Genomic DNA, 20,680 nt, shown 5'->3' with positions numbered 1-20,680 from the left:
TTTAATGCTCTGCTCAGACTTGTCAGGGAGAATTAATGCTTTCCACATACCTGAAATCAGCTGATTCTGTATCTAGGCTGGAGAGCAGATTGTGCAGCAGCATGAGTGATGCTGTCCTGAGGTGGTCAAGGTGATTTCCAGCTGGGGAGCATTTAGACAGATCTCTGCTATTACAGTAATTAATTCTTAGGGTAGTTCTTATTTTATGGACACGCTTCCCTTCCTTCCCAAGAGACTGTGCAAGTATCTGTAGCAGGAAGACTCCTGTTGGAAGGCAGTGTCTCATTTTCCATACACTTAATTTCAGTACACTGGTGATTACTGCAATTCCATCTTTAACAACACGATGCTTTAAAATCCTATGTGCATGACTTAAAAGGTATGTTTTGCATTGTTTTGCTGCCTGGGAAGATGAATTACAAACAAAATGAATTTAAGATATTTTATTCAGCTGTGAAGCACATTCACATTTCAGCTGTAATATCCAATAAATGTCCTGTTTATATCTTACCAATGATAGAAGACAGTTCCATTTCCCAAGGAACGATATTCAGACCAGTTGACAGAAATTCGCGTATAAAAGCACAGTCATAGTCAGTTAAACACCACACATTTAATGGAACACCGTAAGCTCCTCTTCAACAAATCATTACTTGGTTTTGGCAAGACTGTCCAGCTGTGAAGTCCTGAATTATCAAAATGCTTATAAATATGCTTAGCTTTTAGCAAACCTCCCCTTCTCACCCACACCTCACCTCTCGCATGCCCACTAGAAAAGGATTTGGATTCTAGATGTGCTTCCAGTTAGAGTTTCCCTCTAGGTATTTGTTGCTTGGCATGTGGGTTCCAACACACACCAAAGACTCTGGGGCTACAACTAAGGCAGCATCACGTCTAAAGGAAGGTATAAATGTTTTTATTGTTCCTTAACCCTTGCCAACAAAGTAAAGACACAACATGTACCAGTGGCTTCCTGTGCTTGTGCCAGAGATCGTCGTACAAATAAGTGAGTGGGTATGAGGCACAGATAGAGGGGTGACCTTTACCAGCATCACTGACTGGGGCAAGGGCTTGCTGACAACCTGCAGCTCTTATGATAATGTGAGATGTAAAAACACTGTCATCTTCAAAGCACTTTGTACCCAGCACTAAGCGACACTGACAGGCATCTGAGAGGGAGCATTAGCCCCACTTTGCAGATGAAAGAAAGTCACACAGAGAATCAGTCAAGATTAGATTAATAGACATTGATGCCAGAGGAGCTATTATGGCTTGTCTGGAACTGGCAGCACAGAGCAGAGAGTTTCACACAGATTACCCCATTAAATCTATAACCTTTGTTTGGGCTTAGAAAAAGACCTCCAGAGCTGACAGGAAGACACAATGCCATCTTTAAGTGAAGTGCTTGCAGGGCACTATTGGAATTTCGTATTCCAGTATGTTTGTTTAACTTTTAGCTCCCTCATTTAGTTTTGTTTGAGTAATATTTTTTAAAGTGGCCTCTGTATTGCCTAAAACCTCCTTTGCATTCCGTTACCTGCAAATAATTCCCAAGCTGCTGCCTTCTCCAGAGCAAGCTGACAGCACTGAGTGGATTCCTTTAGCTCATTCTTTTAGGGAACAGGACTCTTCAGTATTTAAGAAGGTAATGGGTGGGTTTTGGTGTCCATATTATTTAACTTCTCTCCCACCTTGTCTGTTTTATTTCTATTTTTTAATTCTTAGCCCCTCTTGCAATGCCTGTAGTGTGAGAACCTTTGGGCATCTGAGTGCTCTAGGATTTGTAGAATTAGAGCCTTCCTTAGTAAGGTCTTATGTGCATTGCTGTTTGTGTGTAATGTAACACACATGTAATGGAACAGCCTCCCCAGGGACGTAGCAGAGTGCCCATCACTGGAGGTTTTCAAGATGCAGCTGGACAGGGAGCCAGGTGATCTCATGCAGGTTCCCTTTGCCATGAGCACTTGGCTCAGGTGGTCTTTTGAGGTCCCTCAACCTGGGCTCTTCTATGATTATATGAAAATTGTTTTGTGGACATGACCCGACAGGTGTGCACTAGAAGTTGTGTTCAATCAGGTCCTGGGTACTAAATCACAAGTTTCCCTGTTGAGAAGCGATTTGGGTCTTTCAGAATGACACAGTCTGTTTTAAACTGTCAGCTCTGTGGTGTTTCCCTCTACATCTCTAATCGATGTGTGATTATATGGCAGTGCATCAGTCAGGTTTATTAGGAGGTTGACTTGGATTGCATTAGCTGGCATTGAAGCCATCCAAACCAGCTGAGAGTACAATCAGCTAAAGCATCCACACACATTAATGGTGTAGACACAGGGCAGTTTGTGTAGATGGCTGGTTACCTGTCTTCTCCACTAAGTAGATTTTATTGCCCAAGAATGGACAAATGATGCATGAGAAGAAAAGAAAGAGCATTGCAAAAATCCTGTTGGAAAGGCTGCAATAAAGAGCAAATGACAAGGAATAAATGTTCCTGTTGTTAAAGCTCTGTACTAAAAAAACAAACCCTACACCATTACCAGCACTCAGAGTGTTCCTAGTATTGTAAGATTATAATGTGACTTTTAGAGAATAATATCAAGTGTATTACCAGTGCTTCAGTGTCTATAATATGACATCTGAGGTTTCTAAGCAATCAAGATGCTCCATGAGATGGTCATTTTAAGTGGGAAAATACTAATCACTGTCAGTTTCTCATTTCATCCACTACTGATCTGGATCTAAAACTGTGGCTCCCTTGTGCCATCAGGCCCCCAGCCAGCATGCTCTGTGACACCCAGGAAGCATATTTGCTAGGTTGCATTAGGCATCTGCAGTACTGACCTGGAGATGAAAGTACAACTGAGGGGCATAACAAAATGCAAACTGGGAATGGCATAATTAACATCCTCCTGTGTATTGTGCTCCCTGCTCGCTCCCCATCTGGCTTTACAGCTAAACTTCCTCATTTACTGTGACACAGTTCAGGAATGAGACATGCAAGCTTATTACCAGATAGTGTTCCTAATTTCTTTACAGTCTATGTGGGAATCCTCATGCCAGTTTATGCTCTGACTCTGGACTTCTTGGAACCATACAAATAGAAAAATGATGTGGTTGGATGGCGAGACATCTAAAGGCACAGCTAATCTGGCAGGTTAAACTCAGGCTTGCATTGCAGAATATGCGGAACAAGTACTTTGCACAGAGTATACACAGGGAGGTCTCAAGGAGGTTTTGGCCATGCATCATGTGCCTGAAATATACTGTGGAAATGAAATTGACAATTAAATAGCTGCACTTGTCTTAGATGCACAGGTTATCTCTGCATTGAGGTGTGGAACCCAGAGAGTCAGTGGCACCAGGCTGTGATTAAAGGGAAGGTCAAGACTGGGCAATGGCAGTGACCAGAATGTTTAGAATTGTTCCCTCCTTGTCCCCATGAGTTCTGAAGTGCTGAATGCTACCATCAGCAATGTCATCAGGTATTTGTCTCCTACCCCCCAGCACTCCTGTGACCAAATAAACTGTGCTTGGGGTGTCAGTTGTAGACATCTGTGAGGCAGGTGCAAGTCTGCAGTGTTCTGTTGTTCTGCAGGATGCCAATGAATATGAGAAAGCCATTCCTGTAAGCTGCAGGAGGTGAAGGAGCCTCCCAAATCCCACAGCTTTGGAGTGCTGCCCCTTCTAAGTTATGAGTCTCTTAAGGTGTCATTGAGCAGTGGCTGACTGCACCAATAGATTCCAGCACAGATGAGTTCAGCTGACACATGATGGAATTAGTCTGCCTTTGAGTCTTGGCTGTAATGGCAGTGATAATTTAATGTCCCACATTAACTGAATGGTGACAGTGACTCCTCAGAGCGCTGGCAAACTGGCAATTGCTTGATGCAGGAGCAGGACAATGATAACACAGTTAATCTTCTGCAGGGGAATGACAGTGAAAGACATGGCTTTTAGATTAGTTGTCATTAAAGTGAGACATCTGCCTCTGCAAGGCAAGTGGAATGTCCTCACTTATGCACACGGAAGCTCATTAAAGTTACTGGGTTTGTATGGCTGTGAGCCAGAGCCAAATTTCCACCAGGAGCTAAATCTGGGAAGCACAATGAATTAGACTGGAAGTCGGAAGATGACTTCCAGGCAATATGTCAGCTTCAGAAAGGTTACAGAATACTCTAAAGAACAAAATTCACAGGGAGCACAAAAGTATTTGGTAGTGGCTGGATAGAGCTCAGAGCTGATTAAACTGAAGACATTTAATCTTTCCTTGGGATGAATGTAGCTTCAAGCTGGCTTACAAATGAAGGGGTATCCAGTTCCACTATTTACATAGGTTTTCAGGCCATACTCTCTTCTTGATTACATTGGTGTTGATTCACATAAACACACTTGAATTGTTCAGAGTTATCTAACATTTACAGCGGCATGCCACAAGGATATGTCCTAAAGCACATTGCACAAGAGACTTGCAAGGAGCAAGTGTTACAGCAGAGTTCCTTTTTGGAGTAAACCACTGGCTGTGTGCACAGGATGAGGGATGTGTCTCAAAGCAGTTGGAAACAGCTCCACAGTCTTGATGGATTGCAGCTTAACGTTAAAAAAACATACAGAAATGACCACTGCAGTTTTGCTCTCCAGACTCTTCAATCTGGAAGAAGTGGAAACAATATCCTGTTAGAAAATGGCATGTATATAATGAAGTAGGGGATTCAGCTGAGTTCTCCCAGACCTTGATGTGGGTATGGCAACAGATAAGGATGATATCTATCAGCCTGGAGGGGAGGGAGATGTTTGCAGATGAATACTGATAGATCTCTGGTGCATAACTATTGCTGGCGGGGGAGAGCAGGCTGAAAGGGAAGCAGCCGAAGCTCCCTAGTGAGAGCAATGGCCTCTGCTGATTGCTGTGATAGCTACTTTCACACAGCAGCACTCTGGCTAGAGCCAGCCTCAAGTGCAGTGATGCTGTTAATGCATCTTAGATGGTCTTCATGGCAGTGCATGGAAGATCACAATTAGCCAGAGTTATAACCAAAGCCAGTGTTGGTGACTGTTAGAAATGGTTGGTACTTGGGACCCCTGCAAAGTGCAGCATGTTGGGTTTTTGGGAGATACCATCAGTGTAATAGTAGTAGATGGGTCACATTTAATCCTGTCTGCTCCTCAGGACTCTGGGAAATGCATGTCAGAACAGGTTGTGGTGAGTGTGAAATTGTGCTGGGCGTGCATAATGCTGCTCATCAGACCCCCCTCTGTGACTAATCACAAAAATCTATTGCATATTCCAAGAAATTAGTTGGAGAAGCAAGCACATACAGGAGAAATAAAGAAAAACCAGAAGCTTAGGCACAGGCAAAGATAAGGACTTTGATCACAGCGGTTCAGTGGGTACAGAAAGAAGACAGAGAAGAAAAAACAAGTTGGTACTGCTGCTGCCAGCAGAGACTACTAACCCAGCAGGCTCTTTCTTCATACACTTGTTGTACTGGTATTATTCCTATCTATTGGCACGGAACCAGATTCATGGTCTCTCTGACTAGATACTAGGAAAGTTTCTTTACTGAGAGGGCGGTAAAACACTGGAACAAGCTTCCCAGAAGTGGTCATGGCCTGAGTCTGTCAGTGTTTAAGAGGCAACTGGTAAATGCCCTTTGTGACATGCTTTAACTTTTGGTCAGGCAGTTGGAAACTATCCAGTAGCATCTTGATGCCAGTTAGGAGCAAAAAGAAGTTAGGAGCATCTGTGTCACTAGGATTAAATCAGAGTAACTCCTTGAATTTAAGAGAAAAAGCAGCCCAGCCTTACCTGTGCTCTTAGGGAAGAAAAAACAAAAGAGCATGCAGAGAAACAAAAAAGATGCAAGGGCAGAGATGGTATCAGTGCTTATTGGGTTGACTGCATGGCTGCTGGATGAAGTTTCCCTCTGGAATGTTGCCTTTCAGAAAACAATGCAACAAAAAAGAAAAAGTTCCCTTTCCCTTTCATCCCAATCAAAGCAGGAGAGCAGGTCTCAGCATTGCTTTAACCTTTGTTTTCAACAGTAGTTTCTATTTTTCTCCATGGTTGTATTATCACACTCCATAAACACTGGGAGAAGTCAGTTGGAGCAGTGAAAACAAACACAAGCCTGTTGCTTTGGGCCCCACCTCGTTGTTTCCTTTTGTACAGCACAGGCACACTGCTTCCAACTGAAGCTGTGGTCTCCCTTTGCACAGATGAAACCCTGTGGGTTTATCAGCACCATCTCTGTGCCCCCTGAGTCTCACTTTCCATATGGAGGTGAAGCTATGGCAGGCAGAACCCTCCAGGGCAGGTGAGATGCTGATTCCTGTGCTGTGCAGCATAGATGGTGAAGGATGAGTGCTGAACCACATTACCATCTTGGCTGCTGCCTCCAGCCCTAACCTCCTCCTTGTACACTGATCACTTCTCAATTACCCCATGCTCCAGTGCTGTCCTTTCTGCATGACTATCCAGGATGGGGCAGATGATATCAAGTAGGCGCCCCTGCTGAGAGCCCAGGGTAACAGACACAGGGATCTGGTAGTCCAAAGTGAAGTCTGTAGTGTAGCTGTTTGTGTATCCCATATAACACTGCATTAGTCACTAGATTGGATATTGAATCTCTGAGTCTCATCCTTCGTATTACCTATATTTGCTGGAACAGAAAAACTGCTTGCTTGGCATTTGTACTGCTCCAGTCCCCTGTACTGGTGCTGATGGTTGCAAATCCACTGGATGATGACAAGGGCAGCTCCATTCCAGAGCAGGTCACAGCTGAGTGCTGTAACACATATGGTTCTTCATAATTACATTACAAAAGTTAGTTTTGACAGCTCTTTTTGAGTGGCCCATGAAAATGGGAGTACTTATTAGAACAGTATGTGTAAAATGGATCAAATAGCAAGGAAATACATGGTGATTATTCCTACGCTGCAAGCTGTTCATTTTCCTTCACTATGGTTGGAACCCATGTGTTAGAATTAGATCACCTTATCCAGACAAAACACTTTCTTCCCAGGGGAGCTTACATACACCCACAGCAATTTTAAAGGCTTACTGAATACTACAATTTGCATTTTTCTTAGCACTCTCCTGGTCAGTTTAGTTTCACTGCCTGAAACTCTCTCTTCTAATCTTGCTGTATTATGTTCAGTGGCATGTCCATAGCATGTTTAGCACGAGCTTTTCATCTTTCCCTTGTTCTTGCAGCCTCACAAACTGGAAAGCAATCAGACACATCCCCAAACACATGCATTAATGTATGCTACAGCTGGATGCCTCTCGCTTAAGTCTTGTTTTCAGCTTTTTCAGTTCAGCATTTTTATCAATTTTAAGCCCATAGGCTGTGATCTCCCAGGCCTCCTCATAATGCTGCATTTCAAAGTGATATTGGGCAACCTTAAGAAATGCTTTGGTTAACATTTCACTGCCAGGGCCATTCATGATGCTGCATAATGCCACAGATTCATCCAGCTTCAGTGCCTCGATATACTGCTTAACTGCTGCTTCCTCCTCAGCCACTGACAGCAGGAGGTGTCCTTTGGAGCAGTGGTCCTCAGCGCGTGTTTGCAGACTGCTCCGGCTGTGCTGCTGGATCACCTTCTCCAGGTCTTGTAAAGCTCTGTCGTATCTTTTCAGGTGCATGAGGCAAGCAGCCCTCTGTCGAAGATACCTTGGGCTATCTTTGGTTGCTAAAGCAGCAAGGGTATAATAACCAAGAGCCTTCTCATAGCTATGCTCTTTAATCAGCACATTTCCTTGCTGGGCTGCTACCTGTGGACAGAAAGTAACTTAATATTAGTTATTAAAAGTGAAATCCCCTGAAATATATGGTCTGGACTGGGCACACGTAGACACAGACACTAAGAAATTGAGGATACTTTCTCAAATGTTGAAGTTGCATCTAGTTAGAGAACATGTAATTGGCACATATCTTCACATGCAGATAAATCCTGGATTTATGGGCACTTTCTTTTCTCTCAGGAGTTTCCAAACCACTCTTTGTGCAGGTTTTGCTAAAAGTTCATAGTGTTCTCTTCATGAAACCACGTTTCTGCCACGTTCTGCTCCAAAAGTGACTAGATGGAAACTCATCTGCACATACTGCCCACAGACATTTGCATGCACTGATTATGAAGGCTGGTGTCTACTGAAGCTTCCCCAGGCTATAGGAAAAAAAAGCCAACTGATGGCTTTGCTAATCGTGACTCTCAAGTGCGAGTCTGCCCTTATCTGAAGGGGAAAACAACAAAATAGAGAAGGCAGAAAAAGCCACAAAAACTCAGGTTCACAAAGATCAAAGAAAACTCCATTAGAACTATTTGCCTCAAATGGATTTTTCATTATTTCTCTTTACTGGTAATAAATAAAGCTTTTAACATGCTGCAGGAGAGCGGATATTTAACAAGGCTGCCACCAGCAGCTTAGCTCTTATAGAAAGCTGAGACAAACAAGCTGAGCCTTCAAGTTTGCTCTCATTCGTGATTTAAAGGGGCTGAGCTGGGGCTCATTTTGGGTGTATAACACAGATTAATTAGCATCTTCCTTTCTCATCATCTTCCGAACAAAGTATGAAGACTTAGGGAAAGAAAAATAGGAAGGGCATGGAAAGCCAGAAGGTTATTACACAAGTGAGTTTAGCTGCTCTCTGCGTGTGGCTTTTGAGAAGCACTTTGCCACCAGCCTCCTTGCAGGTGACTTTGGAAGGCCAAGAGCAGGCTGTGTAGTCCATTCAGAGGTGAACTGCAGTCCATGTTCACACTGCTGATGACTTCCAGACTGAAATAATTCTGGTGCCATCTGGAAAGGGCCACGAGTGACTGGGCATTGGACTGCTTCCTGGATTAGGTCTCTGTGTTCCTTTCTACCATCTAATTACCTCACTGTGTAATCAAGAACTGAAAATATCCCTATTTGGTGCATTTGTGGTTCCAGTCCCTAGTGCCTAATCTTGTGTTGAAATTGGCCATGGTTTACCTCCTTAGAAAGAGAATGAGGAATTAGGAGTTTAATGGACATGGAGTTATAGCCAAGATTTAGTGTCTGGGCAGTAAATTCCAGAAGATGGCCTGATAAGCACTGGGCTTTCGAAGTGGACTGGATGTTTTCAGAAAAGTTCAGAGCAAGTCTTTTCTTCTTTACCTGCAGACCTTGTTTGGGGTCCATATCCCATGGAATGGCAACTTTTGCATTGGGCTGAGGGCCTAATTCTCTCACACACCATATATAGCTTTCATAGGAAGGAGCTCTGGATACCCTATGGCATGTCAACAGCCAAGAGAGAGCACAGCTCTGAGGATCTGGGCAAGCAGCTAGCAATCAGTCATGCATTTAACCCCTGACATAGGAAACTGAAGGGTTGAAGCTGCACTAGCAGCAAGCAAACTCCCTTCCTCTGACCTTTTGCAGCTTAATAAATCTTTCAGGTTCCTATTCCCATGGGGCTCTCCCAGTTGTTTACAAATTTCTTAGCATGGGACCCCTTTAAACTATAAATAATGCAGGTGGTTCATTGCTTTGTTCTTCATGGAGTACATGAAGGAGCTCTCCTTCCTCCACCCTTTCCTATTCAGCTCTTGGAGAACTATTTTTAGCTTTTCAGATCAGACTCCAGGATAATGATGACACGTTGCTATAATGCCTGTAATCTCCAAACACTCTAGAACAATGTGACAGCAACGCTTTTGTACATGGAGTGCTGAGATGAAGGGCTGAGCCTAAACCAGTAAACTCTTCTTTGCTTAAGTCTCTTTACTTGTGACATGGAGGGAACAGCAAGAACCACCTCCTCTGGAGTGTCATTAGGAGGCCTGGCAAAGCCAGGCCATCCCTGGGCACTCATGCTGTCTGTAAGCTTTCTCTTCTTTTACTGAGAACTTCCTTTCACCCACGAACTGCCATAACCTTGCAGGCAGAAGGAAGTGCTGCTGGGAAATCCTCTGAGACACTGGGCAGGTGAATTAACCAATTCCTTCCCCAACCCAGCAAAGTCCATACTTATCCCCTGGTCACAAAATACATGGAGAAAAAGATTCTGGGCTGATCAGCTATAAAAGTAATCACAGCCATTGACTCTTTTAGAGCACACCAACAGGCTGCTGGTGCCTGAGTCCAAGTGCTCACTCACTGCACAAAGGCACCAGATTAAAAAATGAAAAGGACTCTATTTGACTTCCAGCACTGGGGCTGAGCTCCAGCCACCCTTATCCTCCTGAGCAGGAGAGGAATCTGTCATGATAAATGAGCCACCAGACCCTGCTCCACAGCTGCTAAAAAAGACAGAAATAAAGTGCCTCTAACCTGTTAGAGGTTCCAATAACCCGTGGCACCATCACTGCAGTGTAACTGTACACTTATTAGTTTGTCTGGGGTTTTTGATTCTCTTTTTTTCCTTCCTGACAGCATAAGAACATCCCTCCTGTGTTTGCTCAGAAAGCAGCACAGATGGACTGAGCTGTGACTTCCACACAGAACAAGTCATGTGGCAGCAAGGGAAATTCAGTTGTAAAATGTATCTTCACTTGTAGACACCTCCTTAGGGCCTCCTTAAACACACTCTTGATTGTATCTTTATCAACTTTATATAGTGAAAGATTGCAAATTGGCTCTCAAATCTTAAAACTCTTCCCTGTAATTACCAGAAGAGAGGGGCTCTTTTCTCTGTGATGGGGTTTATCTAGGGACCAGCAAATTAATACTTGTTTACTTATATCCTCCTGCTGTTTTGCTCACAAAGCACTCTTCTCAAGATACATTAAGTATAGCAGCATGTTGCTTGTTTTATAACCTGGGAGAAAGCATAACAATATAGCTTCTCAACAGGGTGCACACGATCTACAAATTGAGAAAAGAAAGCAAACTGATTCTCAGAACACGGAGCTTCTGAGTAATCAGAATTGCAGATGCTTGAGTGAATGTTAAAACTCCTCACCATCAATCTGACCTTGTCCTGTTGTATTACTGGAGGTGTTTTCTCAGAGCTGGATGGACTTTGGGGTAGAAAGTTGAAGAAAATACTGAAAAATCCATACTTTGTGGACTAGAACAATGTGCCATTTTTGTGTCAAAGGGTTTCAGCTGAGAAAACCAATGTCAATCCCAAAGCCTCATCGTTTTATACAAATACATTTACATTTCTAACTGTTATACAAAAGAGCAAAAAGAATTGAAGCATTTAATGTGACTGAATCAGAACCCTGAGTTTAATTTCAGCAAGAAAATGAAGAAAGATAAATTCCCCTTCCCCAGAAGGCAGCTATGAGCACTGTGTAACTTGCACAGAGAACAGCCGAGCAATGATCTTGCTAAAGCTCCAGCTGCTGCCCCTCGCATCCCATGCATTTTAGCGTTGGGATTAAATAGGTCTCATACCAGGAGACCAAGGAGAAATTCCCCCAAGTGGCATGAAGTGGTAATGATGAATTAGAGACTGAAGCAAGGTCACTGCACTAGAAGTCTGGCTGGATTCAGCTCCCTGATCTTGCTGGAGTGAAGGCTGGAGGAAGAAGCCAATTTGTTTCTCGTGCCTCTGATAAATGGTCTTCCCACACACTTCCATTCAAGACAAGGCAGGGAAAATCCCTGCAGCCTTGCAGGATCACTTCCCATTTCTTTCCCCACTGAATGCACCCATGTGGCATCGAAAACGGATTGTACCTGAGCAAGGTGCTGCCGTTGCTTAGCGTCTGTGAAGTTCAGGAGAAACCCCAGCTCCCTTTCATCTCTCTTAGCCAGGACACTGAATGAGTGAGCTGCTGCTGTCACATTCCTCCTCTTCAGCTGCAGCACCGCCAGCCTTGCACGAGCAAAGTCATCAGCAAGAGAGCAGCCAAATGCTTCCTGGAGGTGTTTCAGGGCCTCTGCATACCTTCCTGGGGGTTAACATCAGTACAAGCTATATCACTGATTCCATGTGGAGAGAGAGGCATCAAGAAAACTTACTAAAGCAGGATTTAAGTAGCCTGTCCACTGTCCACACCCAAGGGTATTAATTACATCATACCCTTTCCCAAAACATTTGCAAACTTCTCTTGAAAAGTACTCTACAGCAGTACTTTTGCCATTTAACACTGGCTTTCTTTCATTCCCTTACTCTGAGCAGCAGTGTGAAAGAACTGGAACTCACCATCTGCAATTAAAACATCTGTGTAGAAGATGTGGTATGGTGCATCCCTGTCAATTTTAATGAGTGCTTTTGCAAGCATGAGAAGATCCCTGTGGGTTTCTTCTTTTGAAAGGTCTTTAGTAGCAACAAGCTCAATTAATGCAGCCCTGCCATACTGAAGGAGCCACTGAGTGATCAAACCTTGGGCTTCGTGCTTTAAAGCCAGGATTGCTGGGATCACAGCTCCTGCCTCCACCTTCAGGGCTGAGATCAAATCTTGCACTGCTTCCTGTGTGAAAACAAGGCCAAAAAATGAAATGGCACAATAACTATGAACTGATAATTTTTTCTTTTAGGTGTTTTCAGTTCTTTGTTGTCCCACAAGTCATCTGCACACCTTTGGAAGCTCTTTGCTCTTCTCTGTCCTTGTGATGCATTGTTATCATTTGCAAAGCTGATATAAGAGCATAAGGACAGGTTCGAATGACTATTTGCAGTGTTTTGAACTCAGATTATCATTGAAAAAACATCTTAGATCAACAAGGAGGAGATGCTGTGAATGAGTAAGTGCAGGATTTGGGCCAGCCAGGATAAACCAGCACAAATCACACAATCAGTGGTGTGATATGCAGGTAAAATGTAAGGCTACTGACCATATTAGAAGCAGATAAACCATACAGACATCTGACATGATTTGCAGGCAATGATATACTGCAATCTCCAAAGTCCACTGTAAAACTAATTGTACACATAAGCTTTCATAGTTGATGGAGAGGGACTCACTGAACCTTGAAACTGTTCTTTCTTTCTCCTCTTGTTGTTGCTACATTTCATCTAATGCAACATCATGTCCTGAAAATGTGAAATCAAATATAAGGGAGAGTTTGCTGCATTGCAAATCAATGCATGGTAGTGCCAGTAAGAGCTATGATTAAGGTTTTGTTTTCCTCTCTCTAGACGTGGGAAAGCAAATCAGTAAGGTCAGGTGGACTACCGATACACCAGCCAAAGCAAGAGCCTTTCACTGTCCAAAGTCTTTGGTAAACTCATTTGATTTCAGTGAGTCCATGAAAAAGCTGTGGTACCTTACACTAATACTGCTTAATACCATCAGAAATACCACCACCAAATCAATATATGATCATACCTTCTGCTGCTTCAGAGCAAGGTAAATGAATCCTCGTCCACTCAGAGCTTGCACGTTCCTAGGGTCCTCCTTTAGGATAGCATTGAAATCAAAAATGGCAGTTTTCTTCTGACCAAGGTGCCCATAGCACTGAGCCCTGATGAGAAGGCAATCTTCAGCATAACCCCCTGGAGAACAGAAATGCAGCCATGCTTACTTGGAGTGTGTGACAACTATAAACGCCACTGAAGTGGCCAAGTGCAAATGATGTGGTAGACCTTCATGTTGTGTTGTGGTGACTGCAGGAGTGACAAGTAAATATTCAGAGCTGTGGTGGAATAAGAGATGTGTGCTGGGTGGAGGCAAATGTGCTCTGGTAAGGAACTGCAGTCCACAGATGTGACAGGAAGAAGCATGAGGAGGGTGCTGGAGAAGATATCCAGGGATATCCAGATGAAGCTGTAGGAAAATGCTACTTTGCTTGATAAAGTATATGAGAGTACTTAAGTGATAATTTCCTTTGTTTCTGTTGCCAGTGGAATTGCTGATGCATACCCTTAACTGTAACTGTCCTACTGTGACTCAACTCTAACTTTCCAGACAGGAACTCTACTGTGCCAGGCACGCCAAAAACACAGACCCCACTTCAAAGAGTCTTCAGGCTGGCTAAACATGCCAGAAGAACATTGTGATAAAAAGCTGAATGAGTGGAAAAGGTAACAGAATGAAAATCATAAAATCACATTGCTCAGCTAGCTCACAAGCTTCCTGCTTTCTAATAAAAACACATACATATGTCCATCAACACTCCCTCCTCAAATATCCATGACTGCTTTTCTGATTGCCTCTTGTCTCAGCAAGAGTGGGACTCCTCAGGAACAGCCAACGGAAGCAAAAGGAGTGGTCTGCAGTTATAAAACACTCAAACTTTCTATGCAGGCCAGTGTTTCTCTGCCTCCTCTGGCATACCCAGGCTCAGCTAGCTGACAGGGCAGAGGATTCCTTGTTTGCCACTTGTCACCAAACTGCTGCTGTGAATTTTTGAGGTCTGCAAACCTTTGTCCTTTGCAATTCTGCCATAAGGTCTGCCAGGTATTTTTAGGGGACCTCTAAAAGACAGTGTTGTGACGCTGCTCTGGAAAGCAGCAAAAGGAAAATGAGGGAATGTTTTCGTATCTGCACATCTACCCCTCCAACACACTTTTCTCTAAGACATTATTAATGTGCAGCAACTGGAGACAACTTACCAATGGCATGACCATCACCTCAGGACCTGAGCTGGATTAGGATCCAACTAGTTAGAAGGAACCCTTGGGGATTTTGTTAGGAAGGAATAGGAGGAGCACAAATGAGAGAAGAAAGCATCTGCTCTAGCAGGTGGGGACTGGATAAGCTGGAATGCCTGGGCTGTGAAATGGAACTAGCTCAGAGCAATTAACAGTTGTTTTTTTTCCATTTTCATAAACCAATCTCTCTTTCTTCTCAATGCTGTTGTCATAACATTTGCTTGGAGTGAGAGGCACATTTCCATACGAACATGGTTTTACTTGGAACATGCCAGGCGCATTTCCATGTTAGCCTGATCTTGCTTCTTAGGAAAAGCTAGGATAATGATGCATGATGTTGGAACAAGAAGGCAGGTTGTTTGCTGCAGTGACTGTTCATTCGCGTGAAATAGGAGGTACCACGTACATTTCATTGGTAGGAAGGTGTTCAGGGGACAAAATTCTCCTCTCATTTATCACCAGTTTGGCTTTGTTCTCTTTAGGAAACGATTATACTGTACTTTCAAAGAAGCTTTAATCTCCTTCTAGATCAAGTTTCATTTTCTGGGAAACATTTCAGAGTTACAGTAGTGCAACCTAGCAGCTGGACACCAGGATCTTGACATTACTCAGTTATCTGTGTGCAGTCACTTACTGAATAATGAAGTTCTATAGAAGGAATAATAATTCTGTAGTAGTTTCTTGAGACTTCCCTGTATTTTGAGCATGTATTTGTTGCTATGATAAACAGCCTCCCTACATTATGTACAGAAGAATCCCCCTGCCAATCTGCTTTTCCTTGACCAACAGAAGCACATCATTACACTGCTTATCCTAAAAGGGTCTTTTTTAAACCACAGTAAAGAAGGAAAGCATAGGACTTAAAATAGCTCTGGGAATACATGTAGTAAAGTGCACAGAGGACATACATTGTGTTTCCTAGCAGGATGTTGATAACCCTACCTGAAGCAATAATGGCAAATGAAAGGTAGGCAATGGCCTCTTTGAGGTCAGCATCCTCCTGTTTGCTCTTCAGGATAGCCAGTGCTCTGAAATGGCAGTGAGTTTGCATCAGCTTCCTGTCTTCATCTTTGAAAATGTCCATGATTGGCAGGAGGCAGGAGGTATCTCCTATTCTGATCACTTTCTTCAGCAGCTTAACAAAGGAAGAGAAAAAGGAAGAAGAGAACGATTGGCATGAAGGGAGAAATGAAGATATGCTAAAGCTGGAAATATTACTGTCCTTTTGTATGCTTCTACCCAGTGCTTCCCCACCTTTCACTGGGGCTTCATCTAGCCAAGGACCGTGGATCTCTTTTACTTAACTTCTCAGCTGGCCCCACTGTAAAAGCATGTTGGAGAAAAGACTAATTCATATCTTCTCCCACCACCACTGCAGTTGTGGAAATCATTCTGGGGAAATACAGAATGCTGCCTTGCTTACCTAGGGCAGCATTAGCTCCTTTTATAAATACACCTGAACCGCAGGATGCTTGCCCCAGAGACAGTTTCTGTGGAACAGAAGCATTCCAGTGACCCCTTTTGGCTGTAAATTTGAAACCAGTGAATTTAGGATTGCTATTGGGAATGTGGAAAAAGTGTGAAAAGAATCTGGCCTGACATATGGTATCTTTGTCTCCATTCACTAGAGTGAAAATCGCCCAGCATTTTCTTACTAGATTTCCTAAAGAGAGGAATTAAAAGGCGTTTCCTGCAGTAAAGCAGATGTGCTTAGCAGGTTCTCAGTATTCAAATCTGGGGCAGGCCAAGAACAAAGTTATCCTGATGCACCAGCCACATGCACTGAATGCATTATTTTTATCAACAGAACAAGTGTTTGGGTGCTGACAGGCAGGGACACAAAAACATTCTGAAGACAAATTTTTGGTGACAGATGTTCCAGCTAGAACTTGCAGCAGAAGCTGCAGACAAGAATGCAGCTTCCAGGGGCAATGGGGGTTGGAACTTGATGATCTTAAGGTCCTTTCCAACCCTAACTATTCTATGATTCTAATAAAGTCATGTCATCCATTTACAGCCTTCCCAAGGGTAGCAAACTGTACACAACTCTTATTTGTCGTAAGGAGTAGGGAAGTGCTGACGAGAAAACCTTTCTCTTTGTGCCAGCAGAATGGATATGGAATGTTAAAAAATGCAATAGTTCCCTCTGATGGCAGAACCCGGTAATTCAGCCTTGCAATCCTTGGGCGGAATCTCTTTCATGGTTTGAAGCACAAGTCATTAGCCACTAAAGAAAGAAAACTGCAGACTGATATTTGAGCTTCTGGTTCTGTTTCTTTCTCCTCCCCACCTCTACAATGCTCCATTAGGATAATCAGGCAGGGAGTAGTTCTGCCTTCTTTTCTCTAGGGGAAAATTACCAATCCCATCAATATTGTCCCCAGGGGCAGGATGCTCAGTCATGCTCTACCTAGTTAAAGTCTCTGATGAGAAGTGCCATTAAATAGCATATGATAAATGGGCTGTATTTAGCTAGGAGTCCTGTGTGGCCGGTGCTACAGACAGAAGGTTCTTACATATGTGGCCTGTATTTAGATCTTAAAGGTTCTGCTAGAGGTTGAACCTCGCCTTCAAGTTTCACTGTGTCAACAGCCCTCCCTCACTGTTGCTATTCATGAATTTTGCTTCTAACAGCAAACTGCTCAGTTTTAAGACGGAAATGCACATGGACCACTGAGCATGGTAGTGTAATAAGTAATTTCATTACAGTCTGGGTAAAAGCAGTATCAAGTCAGGTCAAATGCAGCTATTTCCTATCTGTTTCAAAGACCTCTGCCCAGTTCACCAGCATTCCTGAAAAATGATTGAAGCACATTTTGGGGTAGGTACAGCTCCTGGAAAACCCATCACAGGTTGTGTGATGGGGTGGGTTCCAGCTCTACAGCATGTGATAAGGTGGCCTCACAGTGCAGTTTGTACCTGAAGCCTTACAGTTGTCATGTAACATTGAGGAGCAGGAGGCAAGCAGAGCATTGTGCTGGGAAACCAAAAGCCCTTGGAACACTCTGTGGCAAGACTACATCTCTAACGTGATCCCCTTAAGTTCTACCATGCATCTCACCCTCTTCCCTGCTCACTCATCACTCTGTCATGCTCTCTGGCAGCTCCTTACCTGGTTGCCATCATACATGAAACCTTTCTTCAATTGCAGAAGGGCGAGTCTAGCCAGGATGGGAGACCGCTGTGGATTTCTGGAGAGTGCTACCAAGAGGAGCTTGTGAGCTTCTTCTGCACGGCCTATCTGGTACAGGGCATCGGCACAAAGGATCCGTGATGCTTCATCAGAAGTGTCCAGCTCCACCAAGAGGGAAGCCAGCTGGTAAACCCCAGGGGCATCTCTGGAGGAAAAAACAAAAGAATAAAAAGGGAAAGACCATACTCAAGGAAAAAACTCACTACTTCTAAAAACTCAGGCTGTAATGGATTTAGCTGGAATAGTTCAGTGTTCCCACCTCAGATCTCCCAGCCTTAAATATGACATTCATACAGTTAGCATTGAAAAAAGCATTTGGATTGCCAGCACCAAGTATGTGCACAGTAGCACCTCACTTCTGTCTTGGAAGGACACTTTCTAGGGGTTTGGTACTTCATGGCCCACCAAATCTTTCAGTTCAGAGCTGAGAGCAACCAACAAACTTGTATTATTATGGGTTTAGCTATAACTCTGAAGGAGAAATCTGTCATATTCCCACCAGAATTTCGCATTTTCCTAGCTAAGGCCAATTGGTGTATTGTGGATTAGCTTCCACTGAAAGACTGAACTGATTTGGCTATGTGGATCCTATCACAGTATTTTGCTGCAATAACCATACCCATGTCATTTTATTTCAACCTGTTATGTTAAACAGGAACTTTAAACGGGTCTGTATCCTATTCACAGTTAGCTGAAGCAAGTACTCTCTCTACAACTCAAGCCTCTCTCTTTCTGTTAAGAATCTACACAGTCCTGTTCCTTTTTCTGCCCACAGGCTGAACGACTTCCTGAGTACCTCTTCATCTGGAGCATCTTCTGCCCTTCCTCTTGGAGGACTTTCAGCAGCAGTCCTCTTTGGTTCCACGGCACATAGGACTTGATTGTGAAGATGGTTTCCTCCAGCTTTAACTGACAAGCTGTGATGTAATCCAGGGCTGTCAAGTAATTGCTGCCACCAGAAATCCGGGTAAGTCCACGCCCACATAAGGCTTTAATACAGCTGTTAGGATGTGGGGAATGGTGTTCAATGACCCTCTGAAAGTCCTGCAGGGCTTGCTGATGGTCCTGAGTGTGGAGGGAGCAGAATCCTCGCAATGCTAAGAGAGTATTATAGTAAGTTTTCTGCTCTGCTGTCAAGAGGTGGTCACAGATATCCCGGGCAGTCCCAATGTGTCCATGCAGGAGATGGCAGTCAGCCAGCCGAACACTGAGTTCACGTTTGGAGCCTGGGGAGATCTGGAGGAGGAACTGGACTGTCTGGATAACAGAAGGGAGCAGTTCAGTACCATGATTGCCTCTGAGTTCAGTCCGAGTACGCACAGCCTCCCTGTAGGCTGCAAACTTCATCTCCAGGACAGTTCTAGCCTGCTTTTCTATCCTCTCAGTGTCGTGTGAAGAGAAAAGCTCTTTAAAATGTTTCATTGCCTGGGCAGGTGCTGCTGCAAAGGCTTCTGCTAAATCCTGCACCATTTCTTGCATCCTTCCACCCAAGAAGAAATAAGCAGCAGCCCGTTCCAAGAGCAGACCCAAAGCTTTCTCATCTCTCAGATTATTATCAGATGAGAAACCCTTGAGGGCCTTGCTACAAACTGCCACACACTCCTCAAATTTGCTTTTCTTCAAGAGGTAAGCTGCCTGCACCCCGCACACCCAAATATCATCCGGTGCCAGTGCAGCCAGGAAGTCATAGCAGTTGCCCAGCCACTGGTCCAAGGAACTGCTGCCTGGGCTTTCCTCCTGATATGTTAAGAGATAATTAGAGAAGGCCTGGATGACCTGTGGCAGGTGATCCCTTTGCCTGGTGCACACATAGGCCACTGCCTCAGCCCTATGCGTTGCAAAGGCTTGGATATAATCCACAATTCCCTTTCTGACTTGTGTCCCTGACAGCACCAATGCCAACGCCCGCAGCAGCAGCAGCTCCATTGAGTACTTTGGGTGAGCCTCCAGCAGGATGTTGCATTTACTCACCACCTCCTCTGAGCACCCTCGCCTGAGCAGCGTCTCTAGTTTGTATACTGAGGATACCACGTTGTTGGGACTTAGGGTGGAGAGAAAGATGGCTGCAATTCCCACACTGAGGGAGACAACAGCCAGGTTCTTGCTCTGGATCTTGGGAATCTGGTTCTTGCCTTGGCACCACATCTCCAGAGTGACTATCACTTTCTCCCAGAGGCCTTTGTCTAAGGAGTTCACTTTCTGTACTGCCGTGGGGGCACTGCAGCTGAAGGCAGCCATGTAGAAAGCAGTGGCTATCGGTAGCTCTTGCTGGGCAAGATGGTGGTCCCCTTCTTTGCAGAGCAGTGCTGCAAGCACCTGAGCTGACATGTTCTGTGCTCTTATTTTCACCAAGCAGCATCACACAGGCAGTGTGGCTGGGCCTGTAAGACAAAACCAGCAACATGAGGGGCTCGGAGGAAGGCTGGCTTTTGCTTTCTAACTGACAGACATAAGCAGGCCTAGGCGCTGTAAAAAGCCAGAGCTCTGTCATTGACAGGCTTACAGGGAAGCAAAGCCACAAGAAGGAGCACCACAGAGGTTCTCAGTCCACAGCCGTGAACACTGGCTGAGGAGCAGCCCCACAACCGAGCCAGGGCTCCCAGCACCACCGACTGCGCAGGGTGCGGGGCTGGGCCGCGTCCTCCCCGGCTGCGATGTCAGTCTGGTGTTCAGTTATGGAAGGGCGCAGCAGTGCTGGCGCGGGGCACGGAGGACACAGAAGCTCGCCTCGTGCCTTGCCCGCCATTTGCCTTTTCTCCCTTGCCGCCAAGAGGCAGGGAAGGCGGAACGGAGCGCGCACCTTTCTGCCCCACGAGCCGGCGGAAGGCGGGGCGGGTGCAGGGAGGCCGCTCCAGCCCGAGCCCTTCATTGGGCGAGGGGCCCACAGGGGCCAGGAAAACCCCGGGCGGGGCGCGGCCACGAAGGGCGAAGACCACAAATACCTGAGCGCGGGGGTGGCCGGGCACTAAGA

At 44.7% G+C, this 20,680-nt stretch overlaps 1 protein-coding gene across 1 annotated transcript; it reads right to left on the bottom strand.

The window, feature by feature from the left end:
• Positions 1-5,675: 5,675 nt before the first annotated feature.
• Positions 5,676-20,255, bottom strand: TTC34 (tetratricopeptide repeat domain 34). Its single transcript, XM_061351665.1, has 7 exons — positions 18,506-20,255; positions 17,629-17,854; positions 15,459-15,651; positions 13,252-13,418; positions 12,126-12,393; positions 11,657-11,871; positions 5,676-7,774 (listed from the first exon to the last, which is right to left on the bottom strand). The coding sequence occupies exons 1-7, from the start codon at positions 20,035-20,037 to the stop codon at positions 7,256-7,258; spliced, it is 3,120 nt and encodes a 1,039-aa protein (XP_061207649.1). The 5' UTR covers positions 20,038-20,255; the 3' UTR covers positions 5,676-7,255.
• Between the last annotated feature and the right edge of the window lie 425 nt (positions 20,256-20,680).

Source organism: Neopsephotus bourkii, unplaced genomic scaffold (assembly GCF_033783945.1).
Source record: "Neopsephotus bourkii isolate Nb327-2 ecotype Australia unplaced genomic scaffold, CSIRO-AGI_Nbou_v1 NB_593, whole genome shotgun sequence".
NCBI classification, from domain to species: Eukaryota; Metazoa; Chordata; class Aves; order Psittaciformes; family Psittacidae; genus Neopsephotus; species Neopsephotus bourkii.
Note: the sequence above shows the minus strand (reverse complement) of the source record. Positions and strands in the feature narration are given on the sequence as shown.